This window comes from Rutidosis leptorrhynchoides, chromosome 6, assembly GCF_046630445.1.
Source record: "Rutidosis leptorrhynchoides isolate AG116_Rl617_1_P2 chromosome 6, CSIRO_AGI_Rlap_v1, whole genome shotgun sequence".
Lineage (NCBI taxonomy): Eukaryota > Viridiplantae > Streptophyta > Magnoliopsida > Asterales > Asteraceae > Rutidosis > Rutidosis leptorrhynchoides.
In genome coordinates this window covers 22,888,280-22,909,311 of record NC_092338.1, presented here as the reverse complement: position 1 = coordinate 22,909,311, position 21,032 = coordinate 22,888,280, and the positions used below count along the sequence as shown (strand labels likewise).

The 21,032-nt window shown below is 34.9% G+C and overlaps 1 protein-coding gene across 1 annotated transcript; it reads right to left on the bottom strand.

Annotated features, from left to right (window-relative positions):
* Nucleotides 1–15,720: 15,720 nt before the first annotated feature.
* On the bottom strand, nucleotides 15,721–20,188 carry LOC139855454 (uncharacterized). The gene is made up of 7 exons (XM_071844678.1): nucleotides 19,733–20,188; nucleotides 18,950–19,213; nucleotides 18,813–18,858; nucleotides 18,413–18,710; nucleotides 18,220–18,298; nucleotides 16,093–16,315; nucleotides 15,721–16,003 (listed from the first exon to the last, which is right to left on the bottom strand). The coding sequence occupies exons 1-6, from the start codon at nucleotides 20,063–20,065 to the stop codon at nucleotides 16,139–16,141; spliced, it is 1,197 nt and encodes a 398-aa protein (XP_071700779.1). The 5' UTR covers nucleotides 20,066–20,188; the 3' UTR covers nucleotides 15,721–16,003; nucleotides 16,093–16,138.
* Nucleotides 20,189–21,032: the final 844 nt, after the last annotated feature.

Genomic DNA, 21,032 nt, shown 5'->3' with positions numbered 1-21,032 from the left:
ATAGTGATAATTACCCCATTCGTTTTAATACACGCAAACCAACGTGTCTTAAACTCAAATAACATACGTCCGTTAAAAGGCTATCGCTCTAGCTCGGACGGGGATGTCAAGCCCTATGGATCCATATACAATTATTCGCGCCCACCAGTCCATATCCTATGTACTGGCAGCTACTAGTTACCAAAGCTAAGGGATTTTCGGTTTAACTCAGTGTAGAATTTTGTATGTACTTGTGTCTTATTGCGTTTAAAATAAATTGCATGTATTCTCAGCCCAAAAATATTTAAAGCATTTAAAAAGGGAGACTATAACTCACAGTTCAATATTGCGATTCAATATTGTAGGCAAATTGCGTAGACGTAATGATGGTAGATGACTGTATGGTTGGCCTTGGATTCAAGAACAATACCCCGAATAATACCTAATATTTCCTTAGCTTAAAGCGGTTTGAAACCCGAATTAAAACACACTCGAATATACTTTATTATTATTAAACTTAAAATTAAAATTATAATTATAATTATAAATTTAAATTTAAATTGAAGAAGAATAAGAAAGAGTTGAAAAAAATCGTCGAGCAAACTGGTGTATTTATAATACTTTTCCATTTACTGTAGCTCATGCGATCGCATGAGTTTTCAGTGTTTTTGCCATGCGATCGCATGGCCGCCTTTTCTGTTTTTGTTTGCTAGTTCGTCGACATCAAATAGTGTTACTGTAGCGAACTCGTTTTTACTGTAGCAAATCACTGTAGCAAACTCGTTTTCACTGTAGCACTGTAGCAAAATACGGTTTCACTGTAGCAAATAGTGTTTTACTGTAGCAAATTGTGTTTTACTGTAGCAAAGTAATTTTTACTGTAGCAATTAATGTTTTACTGTAGGAAAGTCGTTTTTACTTGTACATCTTATAATATATATATATATATATATATATATATATATATACATACATATATGTATATTTACATAATATTAAATCATAAAGAGAATTGGTTTAAATTAGTCGAAATTTTTCGGGTCATCACACCTACCAATAAGAGAAGATGACAAGATGGAGAAGTTAGCACGACTGTATTTGAAGGAAGTCGTCTCCAGACATGGAATACCAATCTCTATTATCTCTGATAGGGATGGCAGATTTATTTCAAGATTCTGGCAGACATTACAGCAAGCATTAGGAACTCGTCTAGACATGAGTACTGCCTATCATCCACAAACTGATGGGCAGAGCGAAAGGACGATACAAACGCTTGAAGACATGCTACGAGCATGTGTTATTGATTTCGGAAACAGTTGGGATCGACATCTACCATTAGCAGAATTTTCCTACAACAACAGCTACCATTCAAGCATTGAGATGGCGCCGTTTGAAGCACTTTATGGTAGAAAGTGCAGGTCTCGGATTTGTTGGAGTGAAGTGGGGGATAGACAGATTACGGGTCCGGAGATTATACAAGAAACTACCGAGAAGATCATCCAAATTCAACAACGGTTGAAAACCGCCCAAAGTCGACAAAAGAGCTACGCTGACATTAAAAGAAAAGATATAGAATTTGAAATTGGAGAGATGGTCATGCTTAAAGTTGCACCTTGGAAAGGCGTTTTTCGATTTGGTAAACGAGTGAAATTAAATCCAAGGTATATTGGACCATTCAAGATTATTGATCATGTCGGACCAGTAGCTTACCGACTTGAGTTACCTCAACAACTCGCAGCTGTACATAACACTTTCCACGTCTAGAATTTGAAGAAATGTTTTGCTAAAGAAGATCTCACTATTCCGTTAGATAAAATCCAAATCAACGAAAAACTACAATTCATCGAAGAACCCGTCGAAATAATGGATCGTGAGGTTAAAAGACTTAAGCAAAACAAGATACCAATTGTTAAGGTTCGATGGAATGCTCGTAGAGGACCCGAGTTCACCTAGGAGTGTGAAGATCAGATGAAGAAGAAATACCCGCATCTATTTCCAGAAGATTCGTCAACACCTTCAACAGCTTAAAATTTCGGGACGAAATTTATTTAACGGGTAGGTACTGTAGTGACCCGAACTTTTCCATGTTTATATATATTAATTGAGATTGATATTTACATGATCAAATGTTTCCAACATGTTAAGCAATCAAACTTGTTAAGACTTGATTAATTGAAATATGTTTCATATAGACAATTGACCACTCAAGTTGACCGGCGATTCACGAACGTTAAAACTTGTAAAAATGACATAACGATATATATATGGATATACATATGGTTAACATGAGATTATGATAATTAAGTATCTCCATAAGTATATTAACAATGAGTTACATACATATAAACAAGACTACTAACTTAAGGATTTCGAAACGAGACATATATGTAACGATTATCGTTGTAACGACATTTAAATGTATATATATCATATTAAGATATATTAATATATCATAATATCATGATAATATAATAATTTAACATCTCATTAGATATAATAAACAATGGGTTAACAACATTAATTGAGATCGTTAACTTAAAGGTTTCAAAACAACACTTACATGTAACGACTAACGATGACTTAACGACTCAGTTAAAATGTATATACATGTAGTGTATTTAGATGTATTAAAATACTTTTGTAAGACTTCAAGACATATATCAAAACACTCATACTTAACGAAAATGGTTACAGTTACTTTTCCATTCTTTTCTTTCATCAAGAATTCTAGTCGTATTCTTACCCGTATTATACACAGCTTCAAAATGTACTTACTATGAGTATATACCAATAGGATCTAGCATGGGATTCCACTCTTGATTATGTCATGTATGACTAATCAATTTTAACTTCTACCATGAGCTAGTCAACTAACTAGAACTCCTTTTAACCCCACTCACCACTCACCAATTACCACTCATCATTCACTCCATTTCACTTCCAATTCTCTTTCTAATTCTCTCTCAACACACACACACTATTATGAACGTATTTTTCCAGTAGTTAATCATCATCTTCATCAAAAATTACTTCAAGAATCAAGCTATAATCATCATAGGAAGAACACTTCAAAAATCCCTTCAAGTTTACTAATTTACTTCCAAGCTTTCTAATCCATTCCAAGTAATCATCTAAGATCAAGAAACCTTTGTTATATACAGTAGGTTATCTTTCTTATTCAAGGTAATATTCATATTCAAACTTTGATTCAATTTCTATAACTATAAACTATCTTAATTCGAGTAAAAATCTTACTTGAACTTGTTTTTGTGTCATGATCCTACTTCAAGAACTTTCAAGCCATCCAAGATCCTTTGAAGCTAGATCATTTCTTGTCACTTCCAGTAGGTTTACCTACTAAACTTGAGGTAGTAATGATATTCATAACATCATTCGATTCATATATATAAAACTATCTTATTCGAAGGTTTAAACTCGTAATCATTAGAACATAGTTTAGTTAATTCTAAACTTGTTCGCAAACAAAAGTTAATCCTTCTAACTTGACTTTTAAAATTAACTACACACATTTTCTATATCTATATGATATGCTAACTTAATGATTTAAAACCTGGAAACACGAAAAACACCGTAAAACCGGATTTACGCCGTCGTAGTAACACCGCGGGCTGTTTTGGGTTAGTTAATTAAAAACTATGATAAACTTTGATTTAAAAGTTGTTATTCTGAGAAAATGATTTTTATTATGAACATGAAACTATATCCAAAAATTATGGTTAAACTCAAAGTGGAAGTATGTTTTCTAAAATGGTCATCTAGACGTCGTTCTTTTGACTGAAATGACTACCTTTACAAAAATGACTTGTAACTTATTTTTCCGACTATAAACCTATACTTTTTCTATTTAGATTCATAAAATAGAGTTCAATATGAAACCATAGCAATTTGATTCACTCAAAACGGATTTAAAATGAAGAAGTTATGGGTAAAACAAGATTGGATAATTTTTCTCATTTTAGCTACGTGAAAATTGGTAACAAATCTATTCCAACCATAACTTAATCAACTTGTATTGTATATTATGTAATCTTGAGATACCATAGACACGTATACAATGTTTCGACCTATCATGTCGACACATCTATATATATTTCGGAACAACCATAGACACTCTATATGTGAATGTTGGAGTTAGCTATACAGGGTTGAGGTTGATTCCAAAATATATATAGTTTGAGTTGTGATCAATATTGAGATACGTATACACTGGGTCGTGGATTGATTCAAGATAATATTTATCGATTTATTTCTGTACATCTAATTGTGGACAACTAGTTGTAGGTTACTAACGAGGACAGCTGACTTAATAAACTTAAAACATCAAAATATATTAAACGTGTTGTAAATATATTTTAAACATACTTTGATATATATGTATATATTGTTATAGGTTCGTGAATCAACCAGTGGCCAAGTCTTACTTCCCGACGAAGTAAAAATCTGTGAAAGTGAGTTATAGTCCCACTTTTAAAATCTAATATTTTTGGGATGAGAATACATGCAGGTTTTATAAATGATTTATAAAATAGACACAAGTACGTGAAACTACATTCTATGGTTGAATTATCGAAATCGAATATGCCCCTTTTTATTAAGTCTGGTAATCTAAGAATTAGGGAACAGACACCCTAATTGACACGAATCCTAAAGATAGATCTATTGGGCCTAACAAACCCCATCCAAAGTACCGGATGCTTTAGTACTTCGAAATTTATATCATATCCGAAGGGTGTCCCGAAATGATGGGGATATTCTTATATATATATATATGCATCTTGTTAATGTCGGTTACCAGGTGTTCACCATATGAATGATTTTTATCTCTATGTATGGGATGTGTATTGAAATATGAAATCTTGTGGTCTATTGTTACGATTTGATATATATAGGTTAAACCTATAACTCACCAACATTTTTTGTTGACGTTTAAAGCATGTTTATTCTCAAGTGAATACTAAGAGCTTCCGCTGTTGCATACTAAAATAAGGACAAGATTTGGAGTCCATGTTTGTATGATATTGTGTAAAAACTGCATTCAAGAAACTGATTTCGATGTAACATATTTGTATTGTAAACCATTATGTAATGGTCGTGTGTAAACAGGATATTTTAGATTATCATTATTTGATAATCTACGTAAAGCTTTTTAAACCTTTATTTATGAAATAAAGGTTATGGTTTGTTTTAAAAATGAATGCAGTCTTTGAAAAACGTCTCATATAGAGGTCAAAACCTCGCAACGAAATCAATTAATATGGAACATTTTTAATCAATAAGAACAGGACATTTCATTGTTGATCTCCGTAATTCTTGCACATGCTCCTCGGCATCCATTTGGCTTGGACGAACCTCTTCGAATGTAGATTGATGTACCCCAGTTTTCCATGGACTTGTTTCCTTAGAGTACGATCCATCTCCTTCTTTAATTGGATCCGATATGTGCTCTTTATGTTCTTCTTTCTCTTCTGGAACTTCTTCTAATCCATGAGATTCTGGAAGCTCTATCTTTTGAGGTGACCACCATGAAGAAGCTTCATCAAATACCACATTTCTTGAAGTATGACACTTCCCAGTATTTGGATCACAACATCTCCATCCTTTTCTTGATTCATCATAACCGACAAAAATGCACCGAATTGCCTTCTTATCAAATTTGCTTCGTAGATGAACTGGTACGAAGACGTAGCATACACATCCAAAAACCTTGAGATGGTTGACGGTTGGCTTGATCTTCCATAATCTTTCATATGGTGAAATATATCCCAACTTTGTTTGTGGGAGTCTGTTAATCACGTATGAAGCCGTCCTCATACATTCGGCCCAAAATTTTCCTGTTACATTCTTACCATGAAGCATACTTCGACAGGTTTCAGCAAGATGACGATTCTTACGTTCTGCCACTCCATTCTGTTGTGGTGTATTAGGGCAAGTTAATTGCCTTCTGATCTTGTGCTTCTTAAGATAGATATTGAACTCGGTTGATAAATATTCTCCTCCATTATCTGTGCGAAAGCATCGAATCTTAGTATTGAGCTTACTTTCTACCTTGTTCTTGAACTCTTTAAACTTCAGAAAAGTCTCCGACTTCTCCTTCATGAAGTAAACCCACACATATCTTGAGAAGTCATCAATGAATGTCACCATATATTTCATACCTCCAAGTGATGTTTGTTTCACTGGGCCGAAAACATATGAGTGTATGAGCTCTAGTGGTGTCTTGGACTGATGCGCTGACTCCTTGAATGGCAATTGGTGAGCTTTGCCAAATTGACATCCAGCACATATTGTATCTGTTCGGATATCAATTTGAGGAAGCCCATTTACTATGCGTTTTACCATCATCTCCTTTAACTTGTTGTAGCCCACATGCCCAAGACGTTCATGCCAAAGATCAGCCGTCTCATTTTTTCGAGTCTTATCCACATAAGCTGTTTCAGCAGATAATACATAGACCGATTCTATTCTTCTTCCATGCATAACTGGATTGCCAACCACCTTTACTCTCTTGAATACGGACACATCTTCTGGTCCAAAGAGCACATAGTTCCCTTCTGCTGTCAATTGTGGTACTGACAGTAAATTCTTCTTTAGGCCAGGGACAAGATACACCTTCTCGAGTTGGAGCTTATGAGAGTCGCCTTCATTTGGAATTATTGTTTTTCCAATGTGAGAAATAGACAACCTTGAATTGTCGGCTGTCAACACGACTCTCTTTCCTTTGTAATCCTCCATTTCTTGCAGCTTCGTCTCATCATTGGTCATATGATTTGAGCACCCAGAATCAATGATCCAATCATCTTTGTAGTTTATTTTTGACTTTAAGGTTGCTGCAAGAGCTTGATCATCCATGTCAGCTTCAACGAAGAGTCCTGCTTCTGCATCCCATATTTCCTCATTAATGGTTGCTTTGAATGTGACCTCTTTCTTCTCATCTCTTGCGGCGGCCACATTTCCTTCGAAAGTTCGCCTTCTGGGGAATCTACATTCTCGAGCAAAATGACCCTTCTTGCCACAATTGAAGCATTCACCATTCTTTCTCTTATCATTTTCCCCTTATTGTTGGCGATGATCTCTTTTTCCTTGTTGAGCTCCCCCTGAAGCGTTGCCTTTTGATTTTGGGTGACCCTTCCATCCATATGTCTTACTTTCTTTCATCGACTCTTGTCTTCGAGATGTTGCTTTCTTTTTATTGGTGAAGAGTGCATCTTCTCCGTCTTTTACGGTTACTTCATTCATCTGCTTGGCTAATGCCTCTTGATTTGCCAATAGATTCTTCAGCTCTATTAATGATGGTTGAGTAGGCCATCCTCTCACAGCGGCTATAAATCCATTATACTCGGATCTTAAGCCGTGGATGATAATTCTCTTCATCCTTGCATCACTCACTTTCTCTTCAGGATCAAGTTGAGATATCTCACGGCAAATTGATTTCACCTTGGTGAAGTACTAAGAAATAGACAGACTTCCTTGTGAGATACCCGCGAGCTCATTTTCCAAGAGCTGGAGGCGTGCTTCATTCTTCTTTGAAAATAATTTTTCAAAAGTTTCCCAAGCTGCCTTTGGTGTTTTCTCGTCACGGATGTGCTCCAATAGATCCTCCTCGATTGTAGTCTTCAATATAAATAAAGCCTTCCCGGCCTTGATGTTCCATTTTCTCAAGGCTTCGGCATTTTCTTTCGGTGGAGGCGTTGTGTCACTGCCAGCAACTATTTCCCATAAATATTGTCCTTGTAGGTAGGATTCTATACAAGTCCGCCAATAACCATAGTTGTGGTTATTGAGACTCTTGATTCCACTGCTCGTACTTGCAAGATTTGCCATCATGATGTCCAACGTCCAATAAGCTTGGTCCCTGACCGATGAGCTTTCACAGTTCCTAACTGTGCTCCGATAGAATCTCTCTTAGAGCCTTGGTGAAAACAAGCCGATGTAAACGTCCAACGTTTACCGATTTCCTCCACTAGAAATGGTCCCGAACGACCCGCTCTGATACTAATTGTTGGAAGCTTCGACGAGCCCAACACACCCACTATAGAGGACCTAAACTATACTAGACTCACTACACCAACACTTTGACGTTGGTTAGCCTTTAATTTTATAAATCCTTAGTGCACAATGTACTTAGGCGACAGTGTCGACCATATATCTTTAGGCGGTATAACCGACCATGTATTACTTAGGCGGCAGAGCCGACCATATAATAAGAACAACAAAAGTGCACTAAGAACTTAAACACAAACTAAGGCTTGATCGGGAAACTTAACAAATAACACTTTTATTAATACAAAATACAATTACAATATTACTTACTTATAAGTTTTCTCTTCTCTAACTCACACACTTCTTACTTCCTCACAACTCTCACTCTTTTCACAACTTACTCACACCTTACACACAAATGAAATCCTCACCTATATTTATACTACTCCATGGAAGTTTCTAGAAACTAGATATTTCCATGGATAAATAAATATCTAGATATTTCTATACAAATATCTATATTTTTCTTTCCTAGATTTTTCTTTTAGATATTTTCTTATACATATTAATATCTAGATATTTTACATATATACATCTACAAATTCCATATTATTTTAAAATATCAAATTTGCATTGCATTTTAACACGGTGCAACTGGTGTGTGCAACGGAGGAGGTGGTGCATGTGCAATTGCGTGTTCGAGGTTGAACTACTTTGCAACATCTTTTCTTATGTACCATCTTTTTAGTCATGGTTTCTCCCATTAATAAACAAATGAAATAGTATGAATTTAGCATTTAGATCCTTAGGGTATTGTTTTACTCAATCTATGTACTCCTAATTCACGTTCACAACTCATATGTCACCATCTGATGACTTCTAATTTGCAAATTGCAGTATGTATTGAAAATGGAACACAAAGTTGGCAGCTTGAAATTAGTTGGCCAGTTAGGACATTCATGTAAGCCAGTTAGATTTATTAAATTTGTTTTATGGCTGAATTGGAGTACATCTTATATCATTAAACAACACCCATTAGTTTGCTATGTTTTTTATTTTTAAACGAGTAACATTTTATTTTTTTATATATTTTTTATATATTTTTATTGAAGGTTATAAAGATTACAGGCACCTATATCTAGTCTAACCATAATAACATTTAAACATTGGTCGTATTACAACTTTTTAACAGCCGAGCTCCTCACATTATTACAAACGTCATTGCTATGTCTTGGTAACTTTAAATTGCTAGTAGATTAAATGATTAATTATAGTACACAAATACAAATATATACAATAGCTGTTATGTAAGAACAATAATTTTTTCAATAATGTATTTTATCATTTTTTGTCGGGGAGTGATATGTACACAATGTATTTTGTTATGTACACAACCATCATACTTTACAGTGTTGTACAGTACAATACTGTAAGGCATGATGGTTGTGTACATACCAAAAATGGGTTGTGTACATAACATCACCTTTTTTTTTTGGGAAATTATGGGTGTAATCTACATTGGATTATTATTATTATTATTATTATTATTATTATTATTATTATTATTATTATTATTATTATTATTATTATTATGATAACGTTATAAATTATAAATTATTATTATTATTATATTATTATTATTATTATTATTATTATATTATTATTATTATTATTATTATTATATTATTATTATTATTATTATTATTATTATTATTATTATTATTATTATTATTATTATAATAATAAACTTAAAAGTATTAAAACTTACAAAAAATTAGTGGGAAGCCTAGAGACAATCTGGGCCCCCACACCTCTAGCAATAGCAAAACCTATCCTAGTAAAATTATGAGCAGCAGCACCGGCACCAATATCTTGCGCCATCGAACTCTTCTGAACCCGCTTTAGCAAAGAAACAGCATCCTTTTCTAATTCCCCAAGGGAAGAAAATGAGAAAGGAATGAAACCATAACCAATCGCCTGACAGCTAGATTCGTACTTGACCCGCTTCCGACGAGCCGCATCAATCACAGCCCGTCCAGGGACAAAGTCAGAAAGCCCAGACTGTGTCAAAGGAGAAGACCCTGTCAAGTCAACACAAACATCGCGACCACAATCCCAGGAATAAAGTAACACATCTGCAGGTCTGAGGGCCCTGTCGTTCCCTCCAGACAACCCAATGTCAACCTTCTTTCTCGCTGAAATCTCATATCGATAACAAACATCAACAAGGGAATCCCGAACAACATTATGTCGATGCTTAATACCCACCATACCAGCACAAGACACAGCGTGATCCCCGAAAATATCCCCAGTAAAAACCCTTGAACAGGCAGAGCATGCCGTCGAGATAGAGAACAATGGAACACCCAACCGGTAGCACAACACACATCGGTAAGTCTTTGCGTTCATCGTCTGACCTAACCCCAAAATAGGGACTGCCCTTAGCCAAGCAGAGGTGTGATCACCCTGTTGCGATTTCCATAAGGCCGATTGTCGGGGAGATAATGAAAAAGTGGATTCTGCAGAAGCGGTAACCTTTGTGAAATAAACATCTGCCAATTTCTTCATGAGTATGGGGGCAGCGACCTCACTCTGATTTCCTAAAATATCAAACCCAACCGTTTTATTAAACAGACCCAATGCATCTTCAAAAGCACGACCAAGACCAACAATACCCGCATGACGTAGGAGCTTGGTCTGCAACCCAGCAGACTGTAATCGAGAAGCCAGAAAAGCATAATGACGAACATCTCCCGCAGAATAAACACCAAGCCCTCCAAATGCAAATGGCAAGGTGGCAAGCCGCCACTGCCAATCACCAAACCCAGGCCCTGAAGCAGTAACAATACGCTCCAAGGAAGATCGAAGGGCTCCATCGAAAGCGCGTTGAGCCGCCTCAAATATACTAGGAGGACAAGTACGCAAGGTAAAGTAGAGTTTAGAAACTCCCGTACATGCCTTAAGCAACAACAACTCACACTGAGGATCATCAAGCTTAGCAACCTTATCCATAAGCGCAATGGACTTGGTCACCCTTTGCATCACCAGTTCACTACTAAAACCAAGATCGAAACTTGCGGGGGCCCCAAGCAACTTAACACCATTTAAAGGTCGAGCAATATTAGGAGGAAAGCCACCTACTTGCCTGCTGCGAGGGTCCTCCGTAGGCCAGAAAATTTATGTTTTTTCAACGTTGAGATGTAGCCCAAAACGAGGCCCATCCCCCATAATCAAATGCAAAACCTTCCCCACCACCAAAGTGTCCCCAATAATAGTGCCATCATTCAAATACCACGCCTGAAGATAAACCTCAAAATTATCTCTGATTTTAGAAACCAAGGGTTGTAAGACCAAAGCAAAAAGCAGCGGACCAAGGGGATCACCCTGTTGCACCCCCTGAGAAGACCATAAGGTGTGGTTCCCATAATACAATCTTGCTGGATTAGAGTAGCAAAATTCAACCCACTGAGAAATGCTCGGACAAAGGCGGCGAACTTCACGTAACATGAACGTACGATCAACAAGATTGAATGCATTTTGAAAATCAACTAATAACATAGAGAGGCCAACATCAGAGCCACGATCCTCAATCAACCGATTCACAGCATGAAGAATAGCCTCACCACCTGAAGAAACACCAACACCAAATTGAAGACCATCGAAGTAACTTCCCAAAGACTGGCCAACCATAGCAGCGCCAACCTTCGAAACAAGACGTCGCCAAACAGTACCCACAGCTATAGGACGAATACCACCGCCGGGCTTGACAAGCGGTGTGAGGGGAGCACTAGCTATATACTCTCCTAATTCCATAGGGCACCTTCCAGCTAGAAAGAGATTAACGACCCCGGTAATAGAGCCAATCAACTCATCCGAGACTGCCACAGCAGCACTACTCAAGCAATCCATAAGGTGTTGTGCACGTAAACCATCCCTAACACATATGGCCAGTTATTATTATTATTATTATTATTATTATTATTATTATTATTATTATTATAATAAACTTAAAAGTTTTAAAACTTACAAAAAATTAGTGGGAAGCTTAGAGACAATCTGGGCCCCCACACCTCTAGCAATAGCAAAACCTATCCTAGTAAAAATATGAGCAGCAGCACCGGCTCCTATATGGCAAGGTTAGGCTTGAACAACTAGGTGGCCAGTGTTGCCCGTTTGGTTTGGATTATATGAGCTTTAATTATTACGTAAAAATTAATTTGATTAATTAATTAGCCATCAAATCAAATCAAATCAAAATCAAACGTGATGTAATGTGTAGCAAGTTGGTACTCAATCTACCTGTCAAATGTTTTAAATATGGAAAGTTGTAAGTTCAACTTTTGCTTATTCCAAAAGGTAATTTTAAATAAAATCGTAGTTATTTTTTTTTTATTTCAATAATATATTTTAAAGAAAAAAAATAAACAGGTTTCTTTTTATTTATCTAATTTAGCATTTAGAGTATTTTTTTTTTTTTCATTACTTTAAAACCAGAATGGAAAATAAGCATATTTTCTATACTGCGAACCATTTTTGAAAATGGAACTGATAATTAATATGGAGTACCATTTATTTATTTTTTAAAATTATTATGCATAACTAATTATATTTAATATATAATTACAATAATAGTAATTATAAGTATTAATAATTAATAATAATAATAATAATAATAATAATAATAATAATAATAATAATAATAATAATAATAATAATAATAATAATAATAATAATATCAATAATAATTAATATAATAAAATACACCTGTGATATGGAAAGATGTACCTATAGGTCCAGCTGTACATCTTCCCTAAATGTTTAATCTCTGCTGAAACAAACAAACAAACAAACCCTAGGTTTCAAATTCTACCAAATTTCTCATCTATTTAAAACACCAATTCATTCATACTTCATTTCTTTATCTAAATAACTAACTAGGCGTTCATTCATCTCTATTTGTCTGCTAATTTCATGGCTGTATGTATCTACCTTTCTCTTTTCTTTACTTTTTACATTTATGCATTTTATTTCTCAAGTCAAATTTTCTAAAAATTTATAATAGTTGTAATTGTTATCCTGACTGACCTAAATATATAATTTATCTTATTGTTGTGATGATTCTTCTCTTTATCAATTTCATTTCTACTATTTGATTCCTTTCAATTTAGTCCATATAATTGTATATATGTACAGAGCTAGAGATATGAAGCTTGTTTGTTCATACGTACCTATAGATTGTTTGAGTATGAATTGATGTTCTTATTAGTAGAAAGTTTCCATTTTTAGGTTAGAATTTATAAATGCTGCTGAGGTTGAAATTTTGAATTATACAATCTTCCATGAATAAATTGTAGCTTCACTGATTTTACCTAGGAAAGATCTAGAAGCTTGGTACTAAAAATTAGGTTTTTTTAATGTATGTTGTTCAGAGTGATCGAGGTACAGAAGATAACAAATTTGGTGATCTTATGGGGTCATTTATTGTATCGTGCGGTTTAGCTAGTCTTTTTCGCGACTGAGTTGCATATTTATATTTGACATGTGTATTATATGAATTGGAACGGCTTGTATTTTGCACCAAATTAAGAGAGTTGTAACTTTTACAGGATAAAGGTCCTCCGTTGCCGAAGTTTGGTGATTGGGATGTGAATGATCCTGCATCAGCTGAAGGGTTCACAGTTATATTTAACAAGGCCAGGAATGAGAAAAAGACGGGTGGATCGATTCAATCTCCTCCAAAACAAGACTCTACATATCATAAAAATAGCACAGCTAATTTTGGGAAGCCTCAATCTGTAAGTTAATCTTTTATTCCTTTAACTTGTTTGTAGTATGAGTATCATATTTATAACTTGTTCAATGGGTATACAAGAATTTTGTTTACATTAGTTTGTTTTTAGTTAGTTCGCTTTATGACTCAAAGGACTAAAATTTGGTTTTCTTTTGCAGAAGAAATGGTTTTGCTGCATTTCATGAAGGCGACAAAAAGTATGCTTGTGTTTTCCCCCCCAAAGGGCTGGAGCTTAAGTGTAGCTATGAAGGGTCATACTGGAGTTCCTTCTGCTGTGATTTTGGTGCTACGATGATGTGAGCATCTACAAAGTACACTCCTTAAATGTGTTTTTTTTTTATTCTTAATTTTTTTTGCTGTTGTTTGATTTGAGTCTTTGGTACGATTTTGAGGTTCCTGTGTTCATTGCGAACATTATATATTTATTATCCTTTTCTGCATATGAGTTCGGTCTATGCATATCTTCAATTAAGATGCAAGGGAAAAACTTTTGTTTAACATTTCCGGTTTAATATATTCTTTTGTCAACCATGTTTACGACAAATAAGAACGTGGAAAGATATAGAATCATGGTCACTCATGTGATTTTTGCCAGAATTTGTGTAATGGTCATCAATTGCAAAACTTGACGACCCATTTTTTTAGTTTCTGTAGTTTTGCGTGCGTGCCTTTAATAAGAGGCGAGCTTCTTGTAACACAAAATGGCGAAAAAACGTTAAACTTATATAACATATATGAGAATCATCAAATTAATGAGACCCCTAAAAACGTGCATACGTACAACCAAAACTACCGAGCTCAACAGACTATAAACCTAATGAGAGCTCACACTTGTTTGTTACAGATTTTAAATATTTAGTGTTAAATTGGGAATTAGAGTTACAGTTGGATGATGAATTGAAAGAATATGATTATGCAATAGAAAGTTGAAATACTAATAGTAAGGCTCCTTGCACCATTGCACATACCAGAAACAACGTGTTGCATGAATGTACACCCGCTATAAGTTTAGAATGTGCATGACTACAGTGGCATAAATGTACAACTGGCCGGCCTACATGAAGCCTTGTACAAGTGACATTACAGTATCTGATGGTCACAAGTTATCAATCTCAGATATCGTATAAAACATGTTCCTATTACACTCTTGATGTCCCCATCTTTTGCTTAACAACTGCTATAAGTGCTGTTGATTCAAGCAGTGCTTTATGGACTGCTCTGTTACACATTTTTTCATTTACTACGTCCAAGTAACAACACAAGATGTACTACCGTTATGGCCTTATATTTAGACAAATTCTAGAGTAAATAAAAGCCCAAAATGTATCTGCTTTTGAGAACCGAGGGAAGCATATATTACCTTTTTTTTAAAGGTAAGTAATTGGAATCGCTGACGGGGGAATAACCACTCACCTGATCAGTCTGTAAAACAATTTCACACTCTCCTTTTCACATATATTTATCTTACTAATCAGTTTTAATTATGTCAGAAAATTCAAACTGTAGGTTTTATAAAGCTTCCTCCAATTTGGCTATAAGAAATGATTCAACCACTCAATCAGACTCCCAAAATGAAATTATAAATCGAGGATACAGAAAGCTTAAACTAGCATTCCATCTTTTACATGTTGATCGTCGTATGCAAAATGAACAACTTGAACATCAAAGTCAACCATCTCGTGATATGGAGACTTGTTTGTAAAACAAAATAGGTATAAACCTTTCTTATGGGTTATGAGCTATAAATTCGTGTTTTTGTACATCGTATACCATACCAGAAAAAATTACTCACTCAGCAACTGACTAGGTGATTAATACACAAAATCAATCATATCATTTGCTAACAGGGGACTTACTACGACAACTTGGACACACAAACTTTACGCTTAAGCATCCAGCAATTCCACATTACAACTGAAAATTAACAAAAAAAAAAAAATATATTCCTAACTAAAAATAGCAACCATTTAACAGGTCACATATTGCTTTTCTTCGGTTGCTAATAAATAAAAAACTCATACATTAGCTTGTACATGACACGATGAAGGTTAGACCTTTACTACAGTTGTCACATAGTCGAAAGGATCTTATGCGAATGTAATACGAACTTTTCATTCAAATGAAGCTTCGTTCAAAATGTTGAAAGGATCCATATCGAAGGTAAGAACGATTTATCCAAATGAAGCTCTGTTTGAACCATAGAGTTATTACCTCAAAGCACCTTTACAACACCTGCAACAAAGAATATATAATAATTTTCAACTTTTTATGTAGAAAAACAATAGTCAAACTGCATATAATTAGAGTTAAGTAGTGTTTACCTTAACTTAAATGTGCATATTACGATCTGCAGAAACTAACTTGCACTTAATGACTGTCGGTTTTCATCTTCTTCTTTACCTTATCCTCCTCCTTTTCCAACCTTTGTGCAAGTCCATTTAAATGATTACGATATTCTATAAAGAGATCTTTTAGTTGTTTAGCGTTCCTATACTCTTCTGTTCCTAACCAGACGACTTTCAATTCACTATCTGTGTTTACGTTCTGGAATAAAAAGAGAAAGGAGGTCAAAGATCGTTGAAGAAATATCAAAAACAGATGAAAAAATGTAACTTTTATATCACTTGTGCAGTAGTGATAAACGGTTCGCAACTGATCCAAAAACGATCCTAAAAGCCCCATTGTAATTGAAAGATATGTGCACGCTGTCTGAGATAAGTACCGAACTGTTTGAGAACCGGTTAAGACCCAGGTGGGCTAAGGCCTGGTCCAATTTAAATTTAGATAGATGGATAACAGTCATAAACGACTACATTTTACATTTTCTCAATATTCTATTGCCCTGTGTTACTCAAACTTACTCTAATATGACAAATAAAAAAAATGGGTTTAAGCTACAAATAGGCCATATACTTTCACTTTTGTCCCATTGTAGGCTATATACCCAGATAATCTCACTGTAGGTTATAAACTTTCAAAAAGTGTATTAATATAAACGACTAAAATTTTTAACCCGGAACAAAAACATGTGATGACGTGTCATCCTACTTGGCAATGAGTTGTCATTCCACATAGGATTATGGTTGGTATATAAAACCCAGAAACTATATAGCCTACATTGGGATAGAAGAGGAATATAGCCTATTTATAGCTTCAACCCTTAATTATAATGTCATTTTTAAAGGAAAAAAAAATGCAACGTAATAAATTACCGGTACAACCGGTAGCAGACAGTAGCAGAACTAGGATTTTTTTCACCTGGGGCAAAAAAATTTAAAACCGTAGCAATTTTTTTAGGCAAAATATGGAGGTTTTGGGGCAAAAAATTTAGATTTTTAGGAAAATTATGGAGGTTTTTGAACAAAATCTGAAGGTTTTTGGGTAAAATTTGAAGGTTTTGGGGCAAAAGTTGGAGAAACTTGGGTAAAATTTGAAGGTTTTAGGGCAAAATATGTAGGTTTTGGGGTAAAAAAAATTCCACCGGAGGCAAAATCAAAAAACCCAAAATTTTTACACTGAAAATTGCAAATCTACTGGGGGCGGGCGCCCCACCTTGCCCCCAAATAGTTTCGCCCCTGGTAGCAGGTAACGTTTGTTGACATGAATACACTTTTTGAAAGTTTATAACATACAGTGAGATTATTTGGGGTATATAGCCTACAATGAGACAAAAGTGAAAGTATATAGCCTATTTATAGCTTCAATCCCAAAAAATTTGGTTATTGGTTGAGTGGTAAAAAGCCTTAGTTGGTTTTGGGCCTGTATCCTTGAAAATTAGGTGCAGGTTCAAATCCTGAGGGGGGGAGTTTTCTCCAAAGGTTGTGCCTCTGGTATCCTTCACTCTGTGCGGGCCAAACAGTTAACCTAAAGCATTCCGGGTACGCTTTGCGCGATGGATGCGAGGAGTTTCTTCCTAACGGGTGCGTGGGTGGCAAATGAGAGGATTCGATGCCAAAATTGCCGTTCTAAAAAAAAAATCCCAAAAAATTTGTCGTTACCAACAAAGGGGTAGTATAAGTGGCTTTAAAAAAGGGTTGTTGGGAGGGCAAATTTGGCATAACTGAATAAATCAGAAAACCTAAAAAAGGATACTTAAAAGGTCAAATATAGCATTTATGACCGTTCACTATCTATTTTCTTGAAATTTATATCAGGAACAGGCCTAATCAGTGTATAATCTATAACCAGGCAAAGACCTTAAACTTTCCTATTTTTAACTGGGCATGATCAAAGACCAGCCTGAGCTGAACTTACAACCATCATCGACAGTAATAGGCTTTTGAGACCTCCATTTAGTACCAATGCCTGGATCTGACACTATTTTTCAACCAAAAGTAAATAACTTATGGGTCAGACTAATGAACTCGTCACCTAAGTCTTTGAGACCACATGCATCGGTGATGCAATGTCTCACTTGCAACAAAAGCAACAGAAGATGAAAGTATTACCTCAACCCGTGGCTGCAAGCCCTGCAGGTTTGTCTTGAAGTTTCCAATCCTATGTTTGTCTTCAGCTATTACCCATGGCCTAAATAAAGAAATTTTTTTATACATAAACAGCTAGTAATAAAACTGTAAAAGACTAGAGAACCATGATAATGAAATTGACCCATAAGCAATTGTATAAAACAATAATGACTACCTTCCAGTTGAAGAAACTATAAATTGATTTGGATTATTTATAAATTCATATAATCTCTTGAGATTTGATTTGCTCTCCACAACAATTGCTCCTCGTGCATATGTTTCCATTGACAAGTTTGGGAAAACGTATGCTTGTGCTGTGATTTCAGTTTGCTCGTGGATGAACATCATCATCAATGTTGGGCATAAATCTCTCTCCAAATTCTCTAATATTATGTAATGATGACGTCCAGTTTCTTTTACACCTCCCATATCTCTATCCTGATCACTCAATTCAAGGAAGAACCTCTCCTTCCCTATTCATGAAAACAAAAACTAAACTCAGTTCCAATAACTTATTACTCCACATAATTTAGCAAATGAAATTTATAAAACATCGTCAGGTCCATATTCAAAACCTTTAGAGTGTCCAACGAGAGAACTATGTCCCACACTGCCAAACTCCTACGAATAAAAAAACCAACCATTTAGGAAATAAAATCAATAACTTATAAAACAACAAGACAAAAGACAGTGAGATGCATGCCGAACTTGCCTGTGGTAAGAGAGTTTCATTTGAGCTTGTTATTTTGGACAAAAACGAGCTCTTTGGGATTAGAAAAAACTCAGAAGATTTTCCTCTAAGATTTTCCTCCACGAGCTTTGAGAATTCGGAAAGTATGAGATCATCAACACCATACGATATCAGGCTTATATTCTCAAGTTTTGTTGCTGTAATATTTCCTTCTTGAGGACCATGTTGCCAGAACAACATATAGTTGCATAGACACTTTTTAGCCGTATGCTCTTTGTAATACACCTATCCAATAGAGAACATAAATTTAGTACAGAAGTGAAAGAATACTCGCTTCACGAAGATACATCGGTAGCTACTAATACAAGTACAAAACTTATTGCCTTAGCGACTAACTGCTTAACAGACACAAATAGTTAAAACCTGCATGATTTTACAAATAAACTATTGCAACAACAGATCTTCTAATACATTAAGCTCATTAAGTTTTCATTCAATTATACTAAAATCAACATTCATGATCAGCCAAATTACAAAATTTTTACAATTAGCTAGGGATAACAAAGCAACAAAATGTAATTATGCCTACAATTAGATGAACAACTACACATTTATAAATAAAACAACAATTTGAACCGAACAGTACAATTGAACTTAATTATTAACTTCCAATGTGCATATAGAATATAGGAACTTTTTCTTGCACAATTTATACTCAGGTCAATTTTAATCGAATTAATTTTAGGTTTCGGCATTAAGGCGTATTTTGCCCTAATTTGAAGTTCATAGATTTGAGATACATACAGCATCAACGACGGCGTCAAAGTATCGAAGCGAGTCTTCGTCTCCATAGGTAGCGCATACCGTCATTCCTTCAATCACTCTCGAGCACTCATTATCATCGAGCACCAGTGAAACTGGACGGAATCTAGCGATGAATTCATCGAGTTGATCTTGATCCTTGAAATCGGTAATCGAGAAAACCTCATCATTTTCAATCGGCTTGAAATGCTCGAATTTAACGCGGAGCTGCTGCTTTTCGTGATCAAGAACGATGCCGCAGTTATACCATGCGTCATCGTTCGTCGACCGGTAGTCGAACTTGTAAGATACGTTACCGGCGTTAAAAGCCGTCATTTTTTACGGTGATTAAAGGTTGTGTGTAGAAACTTCCAGAACATGCACCGCCGGTGTATTAATTAGGATCGAATTTGTCTGAAGTCAAGGGCAAATCAAGTATAATATGCTTGCAGCGAAGAGTAGAACTGAAACTAATTTTTTATGTTTGATCCTCTCAATTGAAACGTTTTTATTTACGGTTGATTATTTGTACCTTTTATTTAAGAAATTAATTGTTACTTTTTTGAATCATTTCTCGATTTTATTTGTGTCTATCCTTACGCCGATACTTTATTGTGTCAATTGGTGTTTATCGCTTGTTTTTAATCCTTCGGTACCAAATATATCGTCCCGAGATAATAAAACACACGGTTTAAGAAAAAGTACCTCTTATATATGCTTTTTTGTTAACTTTTCGATCTTATTCTTACTTTTTATCCATTTTTTGTCATGTATCAATAAAGTATGGACATAAAGGATTTTTAACACATTATTTTTATCCATTTATAAAAGTGAACAATTAATTTAGGACATCTCAAACTTAAAATACCAGTAGACAATATATTTGAGGAGAGTATGTAATTTGGTGTTCCATTAATTTGTTACTTTATATGGTTATTTGTGTATTTGTTCAATTTATTTGGATTGTAACATAGTTTACGTCAATAGACGTAACAAAAATTGTAAGATCTCACACATAAGTTTGAATTGATTGTAACGCGATTAGATCTTCTCATCTAATTATCTATTTTGATTTTAATTTCCGTTTTTGTAAAAAATAAGAAAATTCCACTAGATATTGCGAGGACTTTTTTTATAACAATTATTGATAATTTCTCTAAAACTACTTGTAGTGATAGGGGCGGGAGTTTGTGGTGTAGATTACTTTTTGTATTTTTTTTTTTATGATTAGGACGTATGAGTTTTTGTGTGAAGTAGTGGTAGTGTGAGTTTTTGGTGTGAGTTAGAAGTATTGTGATGATGT

Bases quoted from the DNA above. Each gene is read 5' to 3' on its own strand.
- LOC139855454 (XM_071844678.1), bottom strand. From the start codon at position 20,065: ATGACGGCTTTTAACGCCGGTAACGTATCTTACAAGTTCGACTACCGG. The intron at 18,711-18,812 runs GTTTTGAATATG...TTTCATGAATAG, and splicing joins TCTCGTTGGACACTCTAAAG to GGAAGGAGAGGTTCTTCCTT. The intron at 18,299-18,412 runs GTAGTCATTATT...TTCTTTATTTAG, and splicing joins ATAGTTTCTTCAACTGGAAG to GCCATGGGTAATAGCTGAAG.